General features: G+C 54.1%; 8 protein-coding genes across 8 annotated transcripts; 4 read left to right on the top strand and 4 right to left on the bottom strand.

Annotated features, from left to right (window-relative positions):
• Positions 1-339: 339 nt before the first annotated feature.
• Positions 340-1,485, bottom strand: ATEG_03160 (thioesterase family protein; the record flags this gene model as incomplete). Its single annotated transcript, XM_001212338.1, has 4 exons — positions 340-690; positions 807-919; position 999; positions 1,129-1,485. The coding sequence occupies 4 exons, from the start codon at positions 1,483-1,485 to the stop codon at positions 340-342; spliced, it is 822 nt and encodes a 273-aa protein (XP_001212338.1).
• Positions 1,486-2,092: 607 nt separating this feature from the next.
• Positions 2,093-2,589, top strand: ATEG_03159 (uncharacterized protein; the record flags this gene model as incomplete). Its single annotated transcript, XM_001212337.1, has 3 exons — positions 2,093-2,336; positions 2,403-2,415; positions 2,505-2,589. 3 exons carry the CDS (start codon positions 2,093-2,095, stop codon positions 2,587-2,589), a joined length of 342 nt encoding a protein of 113 aa, XP_001212337.1.
• A 138-nt stretch (positions 2,590-2,727) lies between these two features.
• Positions 2,728-3,915, bottom strand: ATEG_03158 (class I SAM-dependent methyltransferase; the record flags this gene model as incomplete). The annotated part of the gene is made up of 1 exon (XM_001212336.1): positions 2,728-3,915. One exon carries the CDS (start codon positions 3,913-3,915, stop codon positions 2,728-2,730), a length of 1,188 nt encoding a protein of 395 aa, XP_001212336.1.
• A 3,479-nt stretch (positions 3,916-7,394) lies between these two features.
• ATEG_03157 (CCR4-Not complex 3'-5'-exoribonuclease subunit Ccr4) lies at positions 7,395-9,481 on the top strand (the record flags this gene model as incomplete). The annotated part of the gene is made up of 2 exons (XM_001212335.1): positions 7,395-8,250; positions 8,304-9,481. 2 exons carry the CDS (start codon positions 7,395-7,397, stop codon positions 9,479-9,481), a joined length of 2,034 nt encoding a protein of 677 aa, XP_001212335.1.
• A 573-nt stretch (positions 9,482-10,054) lies between these two features.
• Positions 10,055-11,714, bottom strand: ATEG_03156 (tRNA (adenine-N(1)-)-methyltransferase; the record flags this gene model as incomplete). Its single annotated transcript, XM_001212334.1, has 2 exons — positions 10,055-11,125; positions 11,706-11,714. 2 exons carry the CDS (start codon positions 11,712-11,714, stop codon positions 10,055-10,057), a joined length of 1,080 nt encoding a protein of 359 aa, XP_001212334.1.
• A 575-nt stretch (positions 11,715-12,289) lies between these two features.
• On the top strand, positions 12,290-15,400 carry ATEG_03155 (uncharacterized protein; the record flags this gene model as incomplete). The annotated part of the gene is made up of 5 exons (XM_001212333.1): positions 12,290-12,391; positions 12,532-13,042; positions 13,097-13,209; positions 13,705-15,080; positions 15,136-15,400. 5 exons carry the CDS (start codon positions 12,290-12,292, stop codon positions 15,398-15,400), a joined length of 2,367 nt encoding a protein of 788 aa, XP_001212333.1.
• Positions 15,401-16,298: 898 nt separating this feature from the next.
• ATEG_03154 (FAD-dependent oxidoreductase) lies at positions 16,299-17,055 on the bottom strand (the record flags this gene model as incomplete). The annotated part of the gene is made up of 2 exons (XM_001212332.1): positions 16,299-16,697; positions 16,765-17,055. 2 exons carry the CDS (start codon positions 17,053-17,055, stop codon positions 16,299-16,301), a joined length of 690 nt encoding a protein of 229 aa, XP_001212332.1.
• A 1,046-nt stretch (positions 17,056-18,101) lies between these two features.
• On the top strand, positions 18,102-19,162 carry ATEG_03153 (uncharacterized protein; the record flags this gene model as incomplete). The annotated part of the gene is made up of 3 exons (XM_001212331.1): positions 18,102-18,334; positions 18,402-18,701; positions 18,766-19,162. The coding sequence occupies 3 exons, from the start codon at positions 18,102-18,104 to the stop codon at positions 19,160-19,162; spliced, it is 930 nt and encodes a 309-aa protein (XP_001212331.1).
• Positions 19,163-19,638: the final 476 nt, after the last annotated feature.

Genomic DNA, 19,638 nt, shown 5'->3' with positions numbered 1-19,638 from the left:
TGTGAATCTGTTGGTGCCTGATTGGACCCTTGTATACACTATACCGCGCAATAAGGACCTACTGTGAATTCCTATCCCCTGCCATACGTTACTTGTAGACGACCGAGGTACGGGACCACTTGATGAGCAAGCTTTTCTTGGCTCGGACAGAAGACCGCGCCACGGTACTAGACCTAGTATTGTACAGCTCTCTTACCGAGGCGTATCACAGGTAGCGAGCTCAGTCCGAGTATACTCCGTCCATAGCCCATACATGGTCAAGCGCTCATAGGACTCATAAAGAACCAGCCATATGCAAGTAATATCTATAATGAACGAAAATAAATGTCCCCGTAAGCCTTACCGGCCTCCGGTATCCTCCACCGCATCCTCCCGGTCCCAGCTCTCGACCTCCAGCGTCCGCACCCTCGCTTCAATTTCGAGAATCCGTTCCAGCCACAACTTCTTCGCCTGCTCCTGCAGCTCCCACGTCGCCTTGCACTGCGCCATGAGAAACGGCGGCAGCGCCGTCTTCTTCCCCAGCCGGTAGTCGTACGTGACCAGATCCTCGTGGATGCGCGCGGCCGGCCGCTGGTGCGCCTCGGAAATCACCATCGCCTGGAGGTACAGCGAGTACTGCGAAGCATGCGGGCCCGACGGCGAATGTGCCAGTTTATGGTAGACGGTGACCTTGTCTGGATAGGTCATGGGCTGTGATAACGCCGTTAGCAACTAGCCGTCGTGCCTGGGGATCTCTAGTCAGGCCGTACAAATTTATAGTCTAGCTTCAGACTGCGCATGATGACCCCGACGCCCTTGTTGCTTACAAGATTCATCCACTCCTGCTTGTGCGCCGGGTCGATGTGCGTCGCATAGTTGCGCATGAAGTATACCCGGGCGGTCTCGGCATATCGGGCGTAGGTGACGTTGTTGACGTGGCCTGACAATTATAAACAGTTAGAGATATTTCAATAAAATGGCTTATGTGCAGATCCATTGGGGCGTGCGAACGGTCGTACCCTGATCAACAAGTCAGTCAAACAGTCCAGGAGGAAATCACGTCAATCTCACCATTGAGTCCTATCACCCATGCGACGAACCCTACATTAGCATCACCGTCCCCCATCAACAACAGACTGACAATCATACCATCTCTCCCCACGCCACATTCTGTCGGAACAGCCCCCGTCTCGTCGTATCCGTCAGGTACCCCTCGCTACCGGCGATGAGCTCGCGCCAGTCCCTCGCAAGCTGCTGCAGTATCGCCCCCGCCTCGCGCACCTGCGGTGGCTTCAGCCCGAACATCATGCATCGCCCAATGCGTTGTTTTGTCGTCGACAGCCATCGCGGGTCGATCTCGTGAGGCTTCCGCGGTGTCGGTTTTGTAGCCGAGGTATGAGCGCTCCGGTGGGCGATGGAGGGTGAAAAGGGACACGCATTTCGGCACGAGGAGCTAAGTGGCAGCGCGACCAGGCGTGGTCGTTGGAGGGCGTGGAGGGATTTCATTGTTGATCGTGGTGGGTGTAGTTAGGATAGGGAGTTATGGCAGTACATGCGTATCCCCGGAGCTTTATCAACTCCGGCCAAATGCGGGCGGGACTTCGGCTAACCCCACCCGCTGCAGGCGGATAGGCACAGTAACTACCTACAGAACACTTGACTCGAGCTTCACCTCATCAATGATCAGAGGTTAATCGGTTCATGCAGAATCTCGTGGTCTTATTCGACTCTCGGCGTACGGTCGATGAATACTGATCTCCCATCTCCCATAAGGCAAGGTACCTAGTCAGTCTAATGGCCCATGGACACATCTACACTCTTGGCCAGGTGTATATATATATATATATATCGCGTCGAGGCAGCTTCGTCAACTTACCACCAGAGCAAAGACAAACAATTACTAACAGGTAATATCAGCAGTAGAGCCCCTAGCTTAACACTGTGCCTCAAATCCTCTGTACTCAACACCTCCGAGCTGCTTGTTTGTCCCGCGCAACAATAACGTCACCGACATCCGCTGAAAGCCGCACTTCCATCGAGCGACCACCACCGCCATTCTTCCACTACAGCACACCAAACCTCCCCACCACAGCAACCAGTGAATGGAGCCACAATGACCAACCCCGAGCTGCGTCGGCAGGTCATCAACATCTACAAGGGCACGTTCTCCTTCCCTGATTTCGTTGCCGCGCGACAGATGCTGACTCCGGTAGAATTGCTCAATCTCGGGCGCAACTACCCGCAAGGCTATGAATATTTCAGGAACCGTCTCCACAAAGCGTTCGCCAGTCAGGCGCATCTGAACGATGATGAGCAGATCCGGAAGGGCATTGCCAGGGCCGAGTTCGTGAAAAAGGGTATGTCCTGTTCCCCGAGGGTCGCTGGAACGGAAGAGAGCAGGCTAATGATTATCCGCCTGACAGAGATCGAAGCATTGTAAGTTCCTCTCACCTACTTCCTACATCGTCAATGAACCAGTCTGACAAATCAGGTACTATTTAAAGCGATATCGTACGCTGAAACAGCGCTATGAAAACAATTAAGCTCGATGCCGTGCATCATATCAGGCCGTATCAATATGTCCAGCAAATATACACAAGAAAGGGATAAATGAATAACAGTCCAAATCGAGGGGTATCACCAATATAAACCGAGCAATGGTCTCTTCTGCCTTGCTGCTGTTGCTTTTCTGTTGCGTTCATCGAAACACCACATCCTTCTATCATATCTTTCGGAAGATTCCGACGGTCATCTCTTCCGCCCCCACCAGGCACTGACTTCTAGACACTCTCCGTTGGCGAGGCCGACCTTGAATACATCGGCCATCATGGCAGTCCACCACCGGTTCCATTCATCCCGACTCTTCCCGCTGGCCTCCATGAGGATCGGTTCCATGCCCTCGATCATCTGAATGACAGTGAGAAGCGCCGTGCGCCGGATGGACAGCTGTTCCGGCGTCAGTTGCTTGCGCGCATTGCCACTCGAGTCCTTGCCCTGTCCGTCGCGTTCCCAGCGCATCTCGCCGAGCGGGATCGCGATGCGACGACTGTCCACGTTCTCCAGAACATCCACCTCGGAATTGAAGGAGAGTCCGATCGTGGCGCAGGGGATGGCCGTGAGCTTCCGGCGATCGAAAGCCTTCTCAACCCAGGAGTTATAGTCCCGCAGGAACTTGTTCTGGACGTTTGTGAAGGGCGTTGCCGCCGAGAAGGTATACGTGGCGGTCGCGTCGGCGGTGTCCTGCTCGCGCGAAGCCAGCTTGCGCGCCGGTGCCGGATTGGGCAGAAGAGAGCGAAACACCCAGTCGGAATCCCACAGCTCGAGGACGCCGCCGGACCTGAGCACGCGCAGCGGTTCACTCAAGCCAGAAACCTGGATGGTAGGACTGGACGGACACATGCCGGCGTCCTTGATGAAAACGAAGTCGAAAAAGTCGTCCGGGAAGGGAAGCTTGGGCTTCCGCAGGTCATGGCGCTTGAAATGCCAATTGACACCCTGTTTGCGCATATCGGGCGCTAGGGACACCAGGTCGATGCCGTAAAAGGCCACGTTCCGGTGGCCCTGGCGCGCAAAGTGCTCGTGGCAGAGCCCGGACCACAAGCCCGACCCGCAGGCGATCTCCAGCACGCGCGTCGGCGGCTGCTCGGTTAGATATGGGTTGCAGAAAGGACCGCCGAACACGCGCAGCAGCATGAGCGAGCGCAGCGTCTGGCGGTGGATCTCGGGAAGGTCGCATGGGAGCGGATAGAGGTTCTCGGGGTCTCGGAGGTAGGTGCGATCGCCCTGACGGATCAGAGGGAAGTTGGAGTAGTCATGGAGGGAGGTCAGAGAGGAGGTGGACGTGCCAGCCCAAATCGGGCCGGTGGAACTGATGGTGGAGTGCAGGTCGGAGCCCGAAGCTGCGGCGGGAGCGAAGGATGCTGGACCCGGCGACATCATGTCCATATCCTTTGGGTTGGTTTAAACAGTGGTGGTTCTCATGGATCGATCGTTCCGCGGGGAAGGGTTTGCATGCATCCTCGGGATATATGACATGCGCGGGACCAGAACACAGTGGACCAAAAAAATCCGGAAAATTTCAGCAGAGCATTATATCATGGCGGAAATCCAGCCCGTGGACAATAACAATCAGGCGAGTCGAGGTCCGGAAGACCGATGATATAGTGGAAGTCGAGGGGCACGACAGGGGAGCAAAAAAAGTTGACGGCGGAAGAGAAGACGAGTGGGGGAAGAGTCAAAGTATATATGCACGGGTGTTTCAAAGAAAGAGACCAAGAAGGAAAAAGTCTTTTTTTCTAGTTATCAGGACGAAACCGGAATTGAGGATCCAGATTGACCCATGGGACAGTAGAAGAGGAGTACCTAGAGAGAGGGAGAGAGGAAGAAGAGAGAAAGAGAGAGAGAGAGAGAGAGAGAGAGGAAGAGGGGGCAAAATCGATAGAGAGAACCCAGAAGGACTTTCTTTTCTTCCCCCCTAGGGACTAGGTGACTACTAACTGTGTTAGTAGTACTCACTTCCGAGTAGTTAGTTAGGTATTTCTGCTACTCCACTTCATCCGGAACGATTCGAGCCCCCCGGGTGGACTCCATCCGTCGAGTCGGTTACTACTAAACCAACTAGTCGTGATTTAGGGAACTTACCTCCCCACTGGGTTTTGCTTTGGTGTGTCGCCCATTCTCCTCGTCTGATGGTCCAGTTCAGGCGCCAGTGGCGGAATTGATCCGGAGGACAGACCTCTTCAGCCGTTGTCTCTGCGGCTGTGGTGTTCGCCTCCGCGAGGGTTGTACTTCTGTCGGTATGACAGGTATCATTTCACGCCTCTCGATCCATGGATGGAAAGGACTGGACTCTCTCTCTGTGCGTTTGACGACTAGGGAGTTCCTTGTAATGATGCTGATGTTTCAAGCCTCCCTAATCCATCACGGACCCGTCTGTCTGCTGAGTGGTGAGGTACTAGACATTGATTGAGTTAGCCTCCTACGCATATTCGCGGTCGACCCCATGCCCATACCTAGCTTCAGGGAAACAATACGCTTAAAGAATACTAGCATTATTGTCCGACGGGAGAATGACCGGGAGAACAATCACCTCGAAATTACGGACAAATGACAATGAAACGGCGCTGGTCAGCGAGTGGGGACGCAGACTCCATCCGCGCACGATGAATGCCGCTCACCAACCAACGTTTTTATTCAGGGGAGGCTAACGTAGGTACAATACACACTTCCATAGTCCCCGTCGTGGCTGGGCCACACTACTCTCCGATCAGGTTAGTCGGGCGGCAAGGTGGCAATCAAGAAGGCAAAATTACCGTTCAATACCTACTGTTGTCGAGCTGTAGAAGCTTCATGATGGACTGGCGGGTCTTGACATCATGACCCGGTGGGATGATGTCCTTGAGGAGGCAAACCTTGGGACGCACGTACTTAGGTGCAAAGCATCGTCATCTCGGGTAGCGGTCCCCGGTACTCCGTACATGCCGGCACGGGTCACGGGCTGGCCTGAGGAGAGGCACTCCCGTAGGTATGACAAGAACAATAATCATGAGAATATACCTAGTTAGTAGCCAGCTCTCCCGAGAATTAATAGTCGGTAGGCCAAGAAATGCAGGGGACTGTTTAGTCCAATATGGGTGCACATCACTTTCTCCCCGACCATCTGGAAATCCTCCACTGGACTCGATGATTGGAGTGTTCGAGTACTTAAAGGTATATATTAAGTTGCGAAGGGTCACTGGACACCTTGCGCTCTAACCGTCCAACCTACTACCTTACTACTAGTAGGTACCGAGGTAGGCTACCATACATTTCGTCGTGTGTATGCAATGGTACTCGGTCGATACGGAGAACTGGACTGGTCTTTCTCCTCTGTCGCCTCCCCATTTCTCTTATTTCCTTTACGTGATCTTGTCCGGTCTCGGAACACATTTACTATATATATACCCCCTTCACTTGGGCTCGGATCATGGGATAATAGGTAAATGGAAACTCATTGGACAAGGAAGTGGGTGCCAGGTACTGTAGTCACACGTAGGTACCTACCTAGTCTCGGTGCCTGCATTGCTTTGACAGTCAACGAGGTCCTCTCCTTGCGTGACTCCCAAGACATCTGTCCTGTGAAAGGTCAGCCTCGAGACATGTTTCATAATAAACTTGGCATGCTGCTGTTGAGCCACAGGACAGACACTATGCAGCTTCTTCCCAGGCATGTTGTACAACATCCAGGGCGGATGATCGCTGGTGCCGTTTTTTAGGGAGTCTATAACCCAGCTAACTGGACAAGAGGGAGGACCCAGGAATGCAGCAGAAAACAGGAGTTTCTGAGAGATTTTTGTGGACTAGGCACTCCATGAAGAGATTGTGTGAGGAGTATGGGAAGTCCACCTGGTAGGCCTCCTTATGTAGCAAGCCTGTGATGTCAAGGTATGACCCAGAGATGGGTCCCGACCGGAGGACACAGGAGTATGGTCCTATATTGCAAAAGGATCAATTAGATTAAGATGACTTTGTACCACACATCGTCATAACGAGTCCCAGGACGGAGATGCATGAGGTCGAAAGATAGTCAGGATATACTCAGAGTAGAGGTGCCGAATCCAGCAGTCTTGGCTCCCCCGTCGGGCGGCGAATCATGCCCGCCGATGCCACCTCACGTGACCCGCGCAACTCCCGCCTTCGATGCAAACCATCTTCACTGCGTCAGGAAGACGAACAAGGCACTCTCTCCCAACATCCTGCCCGCTCCCTCGATCCTTCTCTCCACCACATTCCCCCGTGCGCTTCACTCAATCCCCTCCGACCTGTCTATCTTGGGGGACTACTCGACCCGTCCACGGCATCTGCAGGCTCCTCGCCAGACCGCTGTCTGTCGGTTCGGTGACTCGTTCCTCACAATCTCCGTCCCTATCGCCCGGCTATCGACCCTGCTAATCCGTCGATTTGCGTCTGGAGCTGCGACTGGAGCCGAATTTGGTGCACCCTAATCGGGCCTGCTACGGTCGTGAGTTCGGACTAGCCTGACACTCGGTGTGGTTCCGCTCCAGGACCCCATGCTGAAGAGACGGCGAGAACGCATCCGATCCCCGACTCTCCTCTCGCCTACCTTCACCACCTCCACCATCACGACCACAGCTACTCCTACCCTGGATCCTGTGTGGCCGATTCTCGCCATCGCCGAGAACCCCCCTCAAACTCTCCCCCCTCGGTCTCATCTGCCACGTTAAATGGCAGATGGTACCTACAGGTTCCAGCAGCCTGGGGCCGGGCAGTTCTTCTTTCCAACACAGCAGCAACGACACCTTGTCCGCAACGGCACCAATTCCCCGACGGGCAGACTAAAATACAGCCACGACACCCCTTCCCCTTCTCGATCTCCCCCTCTCAACCAAGCGACCGCCGCCCTGAACCCTTTCACCATGTACAGCCAGACCCACCAAGGCCAACATGTCCTGATGAACGGCGGCCAGGCCCATCAACGTTTTGGCATGCAGATCCCCAAGTTTCAATCTCAGGGTCACCATCACCCGGCTCAGCAACCCCACCATCACGCGCACCACAACCAAGCTACCCACAACATCACTCATCAGCACAACTTCTCGAGCGGGGCATTGGCCGCTGCAACCCCACACTTCACCCCGAGCCACATGCAAAATGGGGCTCACGCTAACGTTGACGAAGATATTGACGAGTCTATGAATGAACATTGGCAACAGCAGCTGCAGCTGGCGGCAGAGTCGCGGCAGGCAAGCTCGCCTCACTACTACGCTCGCGCTGTGGCCCAGCAGACCAAAGGCATCCAGATTGCTCCCAGCCAGCCTGACGGACAAGAAAATGGTACCGATAACCGGAACGGGACCGTGAAGACGAAGTCGAAGCCGCGGCAGGGTTGGCATGCCCTTGATTTCGGCGGCCAGGGACTCCGTGCACTCTCAACGTCGTTGTTCAACTACGTGTTCCTGGAGAAGCTCTATTTGAATCATAACAAGCTGAAGGCGCTCCCCCAGACAATTGGACAGCTGCGGAAACTGGAGCACTTGGATCTGTCGGGCAATGACCTCACAGAACTCCCGGAAGAAATTGGCATGCTTACGAGCCTGAAGAAGCTGTACCTGTTCGACAACAATATCCGCACGCTTCCTTACGAGATGGGTTACCTTTACCGTTTGGATACATTAGGTATTGAGGGTAATCCTTTGAACGATATCCTCAAAAGCCAGATTATGAAGGAAGGGACCAAGGCTCTCATCAGATATCTCCGAGAAGAAATGCCAGGTTCGTTGACCTCGGTTCTTGAGATGACCAAGAGACGCTAACGCCAGGTTTAGTTCACCTCCCCCCTCCGGATAGAGATTGGGTGATCCTCGATGACACCTCAAGCTCCACCGAGAAAGTGACTGTCCTCTCCCATAACGCCCTGTGTGATTCGTCAGCAACCTCCTCCCACTTTGGTTATACCCCGTCTCGTGCCCTGTCCTGGGAGTTCCGGCGAGAACTCATTCTCAGCGAACTACGGTCCCACGACTCGGACATCGTTTGCCTGCAAGAAGTCGACCAAGGTAGCTACAACGGATTCTTCCGGGAGCAATTGGCGTACAACGACTATAAGGGAGTGTACTGGCCTCGCGGAAGGGCCATGGGTATGCAGGAGGAGGAAGCTAAGAACGTTGACGGTTGCGCGACGTTCTTCAAGGGAAGCAAATTCATTCTGCTGGACAAGCAGATGATCAACTTCGGTCAGACCGCGGTCCGGAGACCGGATGCCAAGGGCCAGGATGACATCTACAACCGACTTTGGCAGAAGGATCACATCGCCGTCGTCGTGTTCTTGGAAAACCGGTTGACGGGTTCGCGGTTCATCGTCGTGAATGCTCATCTGTACTGGGATCCCGCATTCAAAGACGTCAAGCTGATTCAGACCGCCATTCTCATGGAAGAGATCACGAAGCTGTCCGACGGATACGCCAAGTGGCCGCCATGTACCGACAAGACTGCGTTCCGTTTCTCGGAAGCCGAAGGTGGTGGTGAATCAGAGAACCAGCCGGAGCCCGCGCCATCGATGGAGTACGCCAGTGGGGACCAGATCCCGCTCTTCATGTGCGGAGATTTCAACTCGTCCCCTGGCTCTGCCGCCTACAACCTCATCGCGAACGGACGGCTTACCGAAGAGCATCCGGATTTGGAGAAACGGCTGTACGGCAACCTGAGTCGGGTCGGCATGACCCATCCCTTCAAGCTCAAGTCGGCATACGGGTCTATCGGCGAGCTGAGCTTTACGAATTACACGCCCGACTTCAAGGACATCCTGGATTACATCTGGTACACATCAAATACACTTCACGTTTCGGCGTTACTGGGCGAGGTGGACAAGGATTATCTGCAGAAGGTACCCGGGTTCCCGAATTTTCATTTTCCTAGTGATCATATCGCATTATTTGCGGAGTTTTCAGTTAAAGGGAAAAAGGGTAAGGTTGTGGAGGCGGATTTTGGACCGCAACGGAGCTGAAGGGAAACGGAGCATGTCGAAATCTTATGAGACTGGTGTTTGTGTAGCCGGTTTGTCTTGTTATCTCGGAATCTTTGGGGGCCTTTACTGCGTGTCTGTGGTGTTCTTCATTGTCCTGCGTTTGATGTCCCGCTTGCTTCCATGCCTATCTTTTTTTTTTTATAACATTCTTGTGTGAGTCTATTTTTTTGCTGTTGACGTTGCTGTGCAAGGGCTTTCGTCCGATTGTGTCCCTTGCTGTTATCTTGGAAAGTACCTAGTTTCAACGGCGTGGCTGTTTCCTGTGCTTTGATGCTCTGTTCGCTCCTCGCAGTTCTGGTTTGGTATGCTAGGACTTTGCTCTGCGTTTTGATACTGCGAACTCTATCTAGAGCTATTCTTTTGTATGTTTGGGTGGTTCGATCGCCTGGGCAGATAGGTAGTAACGAGGTGTATGTTTTATTCTTCTTCGATTGAAACCAGGCTGCAATAGATGTACTCTCTGATTGTGAAGCCATGCATGCAATATTCACACATTATCGAAGTCTAATTTATCGTACAGGCTATATTACAAGGGTATCCAAGCAAGAGCACTCAGCGCCTCGGAGAATCCTCAATGCGTCTCCAAATCCCGACAAACCCGCCGCCCACAATACGGGAGCCGACTTTCGGGCGACAGACCAAAACACTATCGTCTCCCTTGGGAGCCTCCTCGGGGGCCGGGGCGACTTCACCCGTGTCGCTGTCAGCGGCACTCTGCTCGCTGTCCGACGTCTCTGACCACGACGACGGATCCGCGCGGGATTTCTTCACGGCGAACCGCACATCCCACAGCCGCCCGCTGCTGATGCCAGCGCCAAGCTCGACGACCTTTTCTAGGGTGAACGGCAGAGCCTGCCGACGGATGAGGTCGACGCAGTCGCCGATCTGCGTGATGCTCGGCATGAACACGGCCAGGACGCCGTCGCGTTTGAGGATGGGGGCGACGTGCGGGATGCGCAGATGCGCCGAAGGCATATCCAGGATGGCATAGGAGAGGAACGGGGCGACAGCGTCGGCCTTTGGTTTCAGAGAGAGAAGGGAGGTGGAAGGGGAGGGCTTTCGGGCGGCCGTCTGCTGCGCGATCCAGTTCTCGACGTGGCCGACGTAGAAATCCACGTTCCCGGCGTAGAGGCCGCGGCGGAACCCGCGCACGATCTTCTCCGCGTGTGCGGAGAACTTGGGCGATACGTCGACGGTGTGGATGACGGCTCGGCGCTGGGCGCGCCAGGCGTCCCAGGTCTGCTGTACGGAGTCTCTGGTGTCTGGAGCCGTGGGGTGGTGCTGCGCAGACGGGGGATCTTGTTTTGTGCCGCTGGAGATGGGGTCTTCTGCTTCGTCCGGCCGGATGGGCCGGTTCTGGAGGTACTGGATCTGCGAGCGGGTCGGGAGAGGCGGAGGAGTCGGGTTTGCGGCTTGGATTGCGCGCGCCAGGTGGAGGGTGAGGGAGCCGTGGCCGGTGCCGGATTCAAGGATTTCCAGCGGAGGGGGGTTGTTCGGGTCGCCGTCTGCTGCTGGCGGGGCGACGTGGATGTCCAGGAGGGAGACGATGAGGTTGGCGTCGGCGGCGTAGATCTGTCCGGGAAATTTGGGCTTAGCTGGTTTGTCCGGGGCGGTGGTGGTGGGCTGGTGTGGACGGTGTTCATACCGGGGTGACCAGACGCGGTGTCAGGGCGACATATTCATCGAGGGTGGGGAGCGTGAGTCGGCATTCGGGGCCTGCGACGACGGTTTGTGTCAGCACCAGTAATCCTCCTCCGGAGTTGAGGCTATGCGACAGGCTCACCCTTTACTGCCTGGACTCGATCGCGGACTTGTTGGCCGATGATGCTGTCGTGCGGGAGGGATCCGCGTCGGAGGTCGGTCTTGTGGCCATGACGGAGCGGTTTGGTCAGAGTCGGAGTTTTCCCATGAATGACGGCGCGATCGCCTTCTGTGGACGCAATTGAGATTAGAGAGCGTCTCTTGTTGTGGGAGTGGTCAATGGCTGGACTGACCGCGGAAGAAGGAAAAGTCGGTATCGATCGATCTGGGGAAGACGGACACCGGGGGAGACGGTGCGGAGGACGAGGAGAGCCCCAGGACTCGCCGCAACGATTGCAGCAGACGCGCCATTCAATTGAGGCGACGGATGGGGGACGGGGTGGCTGGTCGGCTGGGGTTGAAGTTATGGAGAAGATCAAAAATGGAATCGAGATAAAAAAACATCATCCATTGCGGATCCATCAAAATTTGTCGCGTACAACAATAGGGCAATAATAATACAATATTCAATGGAACATTCTATATTGAACATGTCCGATTATTATGTCCTTTTAAATATATATGGTTGTTCTACAATGTATACATCTCCAACCGACCATTGGATTCGCAATACATAATCAATCTCGCTATTGATGGAAAATCATTCATTTTGCCCTGACTAGTCTAGCTCCAGATCGAGCCTAGCGACGTCGCGGGGCATTCATCCGTTTGTTCCTTCGACCAGGAATGTTTTCCCGCGCATCTTCTTCTTCTTCCCGTTCTCCTTTTACTCTTTTCTCCCTTCCTCATTCACTCACTCTGTCCAGGCCAACATCCGGCCCCCTTCCCATTCCCCAAGTATGTCTAATCGAGTGCTTCTTCCGCTCCGCCGCATTCAACGGTCCACCCCCCCACGGCGGGGCAGCGTGAACAAACAGGATGAGGACCGCAGAAGCGTCCAGGGCGTCGCAGTTTGCTGACCTCTTCACCCCTCCAGTCGCATATTGCCCTCGATAGACGTCGTCTTTCTCGCTGTCCACCGTCGCCATGACCGTTTCCACCCTCCCGTACATGAAAACCAACCCCAAAATCATCTTCTTCACCGATTTTGATGGCACCATCACCCTCCAAGACAGCAATGACTTTCTGGTATAACCTTTCCACCTTCGCATTCACACATCAAACTGACTCTTGCTTCTACAAGACTGATAACCTCGGATATGGCCGCGAAAAACGTCGCCAGGGGAACCTCGACGTCCTGGAAGGCAAAAGTAGCTTTCGGTATCTAGCACTCTTCCCTCCCCTCCGCTCGATACGTCTTGACTGATCGCCTATTCCTCCACCACAGTGACGCTTTCCGTGACATGTTGGACAGCGTGAAGACCCCCTACAACGAGTGCATCGACCAACTTCGCAAGAACATGCGGCTGGACCCCCACTTTGTCGAGTTCTACAACTGGTCCAAGGAGAACAATGTGCCGATTGTGGTCCTGTCGTCGGGCATGATCCCCATAATCAGAGCGCTCTTTGAGTCCCTCCTGGGCAACACGCCGGACGATCACCTGCACATTGTCGCGAACGACGTCGAGAGCCGGGGCGGCAAAGACATCAACACCGAGGGCGGTTGGCAGATCAAGTACCACGATGACAGCCATTTTGGCCATGACAAGTCCTTAGAGATTAAACCTTACGCGGCGCTGCCGGACGGTGTGCGTCCGACTCTCCTCTATGCGGGAGATGGTGTCTCCGACTTGTCTGCTGCAGCCGAGACGGATCTCCTATTTGCGAAGAAAGGAAACGGTGAGAGAGTTCGTGATCATTGCTTGCCATTATATGACTCTAACAGTATTCCAGATCTGGTCACGTTCTGTGAACGTAAGGGAATGCCATTCACCGTCTTCGAGAACTGGTCGTCCATCCTCGCTACTACGAAAGATATTCTGAGCGGAAAAGTGACGGCCAAGCAGGTGGCTCAGAATGGGCCCTAAAGATAGATGTTGTCTATGATAATGGATTTAGATCTAGTGATTCTAGGATAGACATGCCATTAATACTTCCCAATAAGGTATAGCGTGACAGACGGCCCCAGCCCTCAAACTGGTTAGCGGCCCCCATTGACCAGGGATCGACCGCCTTCCGCATGAGGGAAAGACAGGCCCTCGAAAATACGGGGGAGCATTCTTCTCCATTGATTTCCCTTCATCGGATACATTTCCTCTTCTCAAGAATAGGCCCCTGAGATGACCTGCTGCTAGGTCTTCTCTGTGGTGAGCCTCCAATCTACATTTAAGTGGCTTGGTGTCCCCATCATGCTTGAGCACCCGGCCTTACTCCTATCTACGACTTACCAAGGGGATCTACCACAGTTGTCATGACACGCCGTCTTGTATGACCCTCCCTGAATGTCATATCGCATCTATTCTATTTCCAATTGTCCGTCACTAACGCGTAATTACCACCAGGTTCGAGCGGGCGTACAGCTTGCTCTGGTCGCGTTCTTTATCCTCATCTTGGTCGTAACTCTCGATAATCGCTTCCGTGTACTACCCGCTTCCATCCACGGTCACCTTCCCTCCCACTACTCTGGTTTCGCCATCACGGACGTTACAGTCGTCACATGCTCCTCTATCAACCCCTTTTCCAACTGCAAGCCGCGTTCGGAGTCTTGGACTGTCGTGGAGAAAGACCTGTATCTCCGCACGGGATGGACATCCAGTGCTTTCATCCACTTCGAGCACAAAAAGGAAGAGGAATTATCATCATCAGACAAGGTCGTGATCGACCTGAAGATAAGCCGTCTCGTACCAGAATCGACTGACGAGTCGAAAAAAGATGGCGGCGTATGGGAGGAAAGACCAGGGGGTATCTGGTTGAAGCGCACAGCGAAGCGCCACGCCAGTGACTCGCAAAAGGCTATCACCGCAATCGACGTTCTTTTCGGCGCCGACGCTGTCGACCCGCGAGCTGGCTGGGAAGTAAAGGATACCCCGTTGCTGTTGGATAGTCGGACGGAAAACACGGAGGCTCGCATCAGTGTTCGAAGGGGCCACCCCACCAAGAACAAGAAGCCGGTCCCCAGAATTAATGAGAATGGCCGCTTCAAGATTATGCAGCTGGCCGATCTGCATTTGAGTACCGGCCTCGGTGCGTGCAGAGACCCGGTACCTATCGAGCCTGTCCCAGGCCAGAAGTGCGAGGCCGATCCACGCACTTTGGAGTTCGTTGAGAGACTCCTCGATGAGGAACAGCCGGACATGGTTGTCCTCACTGGTGACCAGGTCAACGGTGAAACCTCCAGGGATGCGCAAAGTGCGATCTTCAAGTCAGTCAAGCTGCTTGTCGATCGCAAGATCCCGTATGCAGCTATCTTTGGCAACCATGACGACGAGGGGAACCTCAGCCGGGAGCAGTCGATGCAGATTCTCGAAGATCTTCCGTATTCACTCTCATCGGCTGGTCCGGAAGAGGTGGATGGAGTTGGAAATTACATTGTGGAAGTCCTCGGCCGTGGAACGACTGGAAACTCCGCCTTGACGCTGTACCTCCTCGACACCCATTCGTATTCTCCGGATGAGCGCCAGTTCCGTGGCTATGACTGGATCAAGCCCAGCCAGATTCGCTGGTTCAAGACCACCGCCCAGAGCCTCAAGACGAAACACCATGAGTATACATACATGCACATGAACATGGCATTCATTCATATACCGTTACCCGAATATCGTGATCCGCAGAATTATTACCGCGGCAACTGGTCGGAAGCACCGACGGCTCCCGGATTTAACTCGGGTTTCAAAGATGCGCTCGAGGAGGAGGGGATTTTGTTTGTCAGTGCGGGACAGTAAGTTACCCTGCATGTGCTTGCAGTAAAATGGCTTGACTAACGTCTTTTTTAGTGATCACGTCAATGACTATTGCATGCTGAATAAAGACCAAAACGAGAAGCCTTCGCTGTGGATGTGCTACGGTGGTGGTGCAGGCTTTGGTGGCTACGGAGGCTACGGCGGCTATATTCGACGCATCCGGTTTTTCGACTTTGATATGAACTCCGGAAGAGTCGTGACATACAAGCGACTGGAATTTGGGGAGACCGAAGCGAAAATCGACGAAATGATGATCGTTGACGGTGGTGCTGTGAAAGGACCACAAGAGAACAGCTGAGCTCTGGTTTGAATCGGAGTTTCGTATTTCGATCGTTCTCCGCAAACGCATTGGCGATCTCATTTCCTTCGGCATTGGCCTTTGAGCGGATGGTCGAATTCGCGATCTATCTACCTACCGCTGTTCATACCTTGTCACCTCGGTGAAGCAACTATCTCATCTCCGCGGCCCTCGTCATTCATATATCTCTCTTATACCTTTTTTATATGTCAATTTGTATAGGTTGTTTCCTGGCGTGTGTCGTGGCATTTGTCGCAGGAGGATATTTTGAAGAACAACGAAAAGATTTTCCATAACAGTTTATCTCATTCTACAATTTGTAACTGTGCCTCTTCACCGATCGCATAGCATAAGGCAGAGGTGGAGATTTATATCACCACCATTTCTCGAAGAACAAATGCTCCTTCTGACCAAGTGAATCTTGGATGAAAGGGATGAACTCATCTGTCATCCTGGGCGGGCCGCACATATAGCATAACGTTTGTGTCGGCTTGAATGTGCCACCTGGCCCAGCTAGAGCCAACTGGAGATCATCGTGGTGCATTCTCCGTGGATGAACTGTTATGTCCGAAGGAGGCCCACGTAACACTGGAGAATCCGCAGGCAGTCCAGTGAGGAACAGATCGAGAGAGATTTGTAGCCGCTCAGATGTAGAATGAGAACGAATGATCTGGCGGAGACGGGGAAGGAAAGGAATTTGATCCATGGCGGTCTCCGTCGACGTCCCCTCCGGCAGCTTAGAGGAATACAAGAAATGGATTTTACAGGGACGATGCAAGGACGGACCGTCATCGGGACTGTTGCTCAGATGCGAGAGCATGGAGATCAGGGGACTTGGATGTAAAACTTAGCCTTCGTCGCTGGTAGGTCACCAGATTTGGGAACGACTCAGGAGGACCTACTTGATTCCCATCCCCCCGGCAATGAAGACTACATTGCGGATTTCCCCGAGGTTGACGCCGGATGGAGGCCACACCAGACTACCGCCGACACGGATACTCAACTCCTTCCCCAGGATCTCCTCCTTGGGGCGCCAGAGCCAGGCACTAGCAGGATTCGATGGGGCGTGTTGTACGGCCAGCTCGACGTACGGCGTTCTTCCGCGTGGATCCAGCGGTGGCAGGCCAGTCTCCTCGTCATCGACCGCCAGCGATTCCGGCGCTGGCTGTAGCGACGGGAGCGCTTCAGCGTCTGCTGGCGTGGAGGTGATACTGAAACCGCCTGCGACTGATACGGAGGGGATGTGTACATCCAGCCATTGACCCGGGAGGAAGGTGAATGGTTCAGGTTGGTCGGACTGCGAGGGTTATCAGCTGAACTAAGGCGTGATTCTACTCAACAAACAGACAAACATAGAACCGTACCTCCGGGTCTTCGTGGCTTTCAAGGCTTTGAACCTGGGGCGGCAGAGTCAAGTGGAGGAGTCGCACGGTGGGATTGGCCTGCTCGATGTACGACAGCCGGACGTTGTATAGCCGGTTCTGTCGCGGCTCGGCTGCGGTGCGCACTACATGCGGGACGGAGGTCTTCTTGCCAGTGGGAGAGCTCATTTGGCGTCGGATCCCCGGGAATTGGGGACTCTGCGACTGGAGCGAAGTTGCGAGTGCTCGGGGGATGGGGCGGCGCGGCAGCAGTCGGAGCGCAGGTGGTCGCATATAGAGTTGGCTGCTGGGCGGGCCCAATGGGTCTAAGTCGGGAGAGATGTGCAAGAAGATGGAGTTCTATCTGTCCCGGCGGTTATGTTGTTCTGAAATCAGGCGTCCGGAGGGTGGTGAGGATGAAGTTGAAGTTGCGCGACCGTCGCAACCCCGGATGACGTCTGTCTCCGCATCACGAGTTTCTCTTCTCTTCAATGCTCTCTCTTCTTCCTCTACTCAACCATCATGCCATCTCATGGAGACGCCCATTCGCACTCATGCGAGAAGTACGACTATCTGTCACCCCGAATAGTCTGACTACCATAACAGGGTCCATCAATCGTCGGATTCGTGCTACCATATGTATGCGCAGTCACAACAACACGCCGACAGACATCACACTCGACAATAATCTCCACACGGGCGCTTCGCCCCTGTACTGACCCGACGAGTTCTGGGCGTCCGCCACTTGCGGTGCAAAGCCAAAGTGGTGTTCTTGATCATGCAGATCGACTCCGTTTATCACACCGTCTAGCGTGTGACGACCGACAGCCGTCCTGCGGTCTCTGGCGCCTCATTGGCGATGACGCCCCGGACCCCGGCTGACGCTGGCGCTTGCCGGACGACAAGCATTGGCCAGACGCATCTCTGGGCAACATTTTGGCTGTCTCCTCTCCTCTAATCCTTGCTCTTGGTCGCCATGGTGCTGCCCCTCTCGCCTCGTTCGTCCGCAACCAGACGACGTCTGGTCCGCACGCTTGCTCCTGCGGGCGCCATATCTATGCCGCCCTCTCCCGGCTGATCCTGTCCCAAGCTTTTCCTGGCGTACTCTCTGCGACATCCGCTTATCGGTTTTACCTCATTTCGGTGTTGGCGTTCGTTTGTCCGATGCGTGCGTATTGACAGACTCTCACAGCCAGCCGGCCTGGCCATTCGCCTACCTGTGTGAATCGACCAGCACGACGGACGCTCGACCAGTCAATCAACCAACGTCGCATTGCAGCCGTGGAAACGACGAATCACTTGCACACATCTAGAGTATCGACGCAGGTTCTCTCCTCATCATGCATATCTCACGAAACTGGAGGAATCACAACCTCTTTTACATTTTGATGGCCATCGAGCTGCCGGTGACGATTGTCATTTTGACCTTCACTGGAATCGCATCGCACGACCTATACCGAACCAAACTTTGGCAGGACGGAGCCGATAACGGCTTCAACAGTGCGCCGGACGAACTCGTTTACGCAGCGGCCAACTACCGATCCTACCATGTCCCTATGGTCTGGAGCTCATTGTAGGTCCTCTCTGTTCCTGCGATTGATGTTGGACACATCGGAGACTGTAATAGCTAACAATCATAGCATTACAAACTTCAACCTGGTGATATCTGTTGTCAGCGTCTTCTTCCTTATTGTCAAAGCCCCTGTCCACGTCCTCCGCATCTGGTACCCGATTCTTTCGGTCATCGTCCATGCGGGATTAGTTGCTATCTATATTGTGTCTGCTCGCGGACAGGCAGGTAGTGACATGTCGGACCCGCAACACCCTCAACCAGGGCCCCCATGGTACATCACCAAGAGCTGTTCCGTCGCTAAATTCCCGAGCAATGTAAGCTACTGCAGACAAGCGAAGGCCCTCTTTGCGTTTACGATCATCATACTGTGAGTGGCCCTATCCTGAACCCAGCGGCTTTCCATGGTCTTTCTCTCGCTCACACGGCTATAGGGTCCTCTATTTTGTCGAGTTCGTCCTGAGTATCTACAACTGCATCCCGACGGACGAGGACCGCGCCCTGCGCGAGGAACGCCGCGAGGAGAAACGTATCATGAAGGAGTACGAGGACATGGTTCTCAAATCCCCCACCATGATCCCCATGACCCCTGCGATGCCCCCGGACGCGATGCAAACTCCCCACGGAATGCCCGCGATGACTCCACGAACTGTCGCCTTCAATCAGCTGGAGAACGGCTCGACGGACCTCCCTCTTCGCGAACATTTCAGCTCTCCAAACCCGCCTCGTCTGCCGCAGCAACAACTGAGCACAGAGACGTCGACTACGGCTGAGCAGCCTCAGCCCCAGATGTACTTCCCTCCGCCTCCGAAGAAAGCAGTTAAGAAATGAGTGCCCCCGTTACTAGGGCTTGTTGTACCGAGGGGCCACATTTCACTGTAGCTCACTCCAATCCCATGTGCTGGTCAAGCACGGATTACGGAGTTATATATTCTGGGTGTTTGGTTTCTTTTGTTGTTCCCTGTTTATTAATACCATCTTGTGCGACGTTGGTGGCCGTCAATGGATCGTTAATTGAACCGACTACGGAGTACATAGGCAGGTCTCCATTATAGGAATGCTAGTGTTGCCACAACACGGATGTCTCATAACATAGCGTTGCTTGTTGGGATGGGTATACAACATGTGTCTGACCTTATTCTATGAATTAGTTGCCGCAGTATGAGACAGTGCAGACCACGGGTCAGTGTTGCCATTTTGCACTGGACCAATAACTAAATCATTAGCACGTACCGACACGCTGGTATCAGGAGTAGCGGCCTCGTATATAATGCTATCTCCACGTTCCTGCTGACCCCTAAGATCCA

This window comes from Aspergillus terreus, genomic scaffold, assembly GCF_000149615.1.
Source record: "Aspergillus terreus NIH2624 scaffold_4 genomic scaffold, whole genome shotgun sequence".
Lineage (NCBI taxonomy): Eukaryota > Fungi > Ascomycota > Eurotiomycetes > Eurotiales > Aspergillaceae > Aspergillus > Aspergillus terreus.
This window is presented reverse-complemented; position numbering and strand designations above follow the sequence as displayed.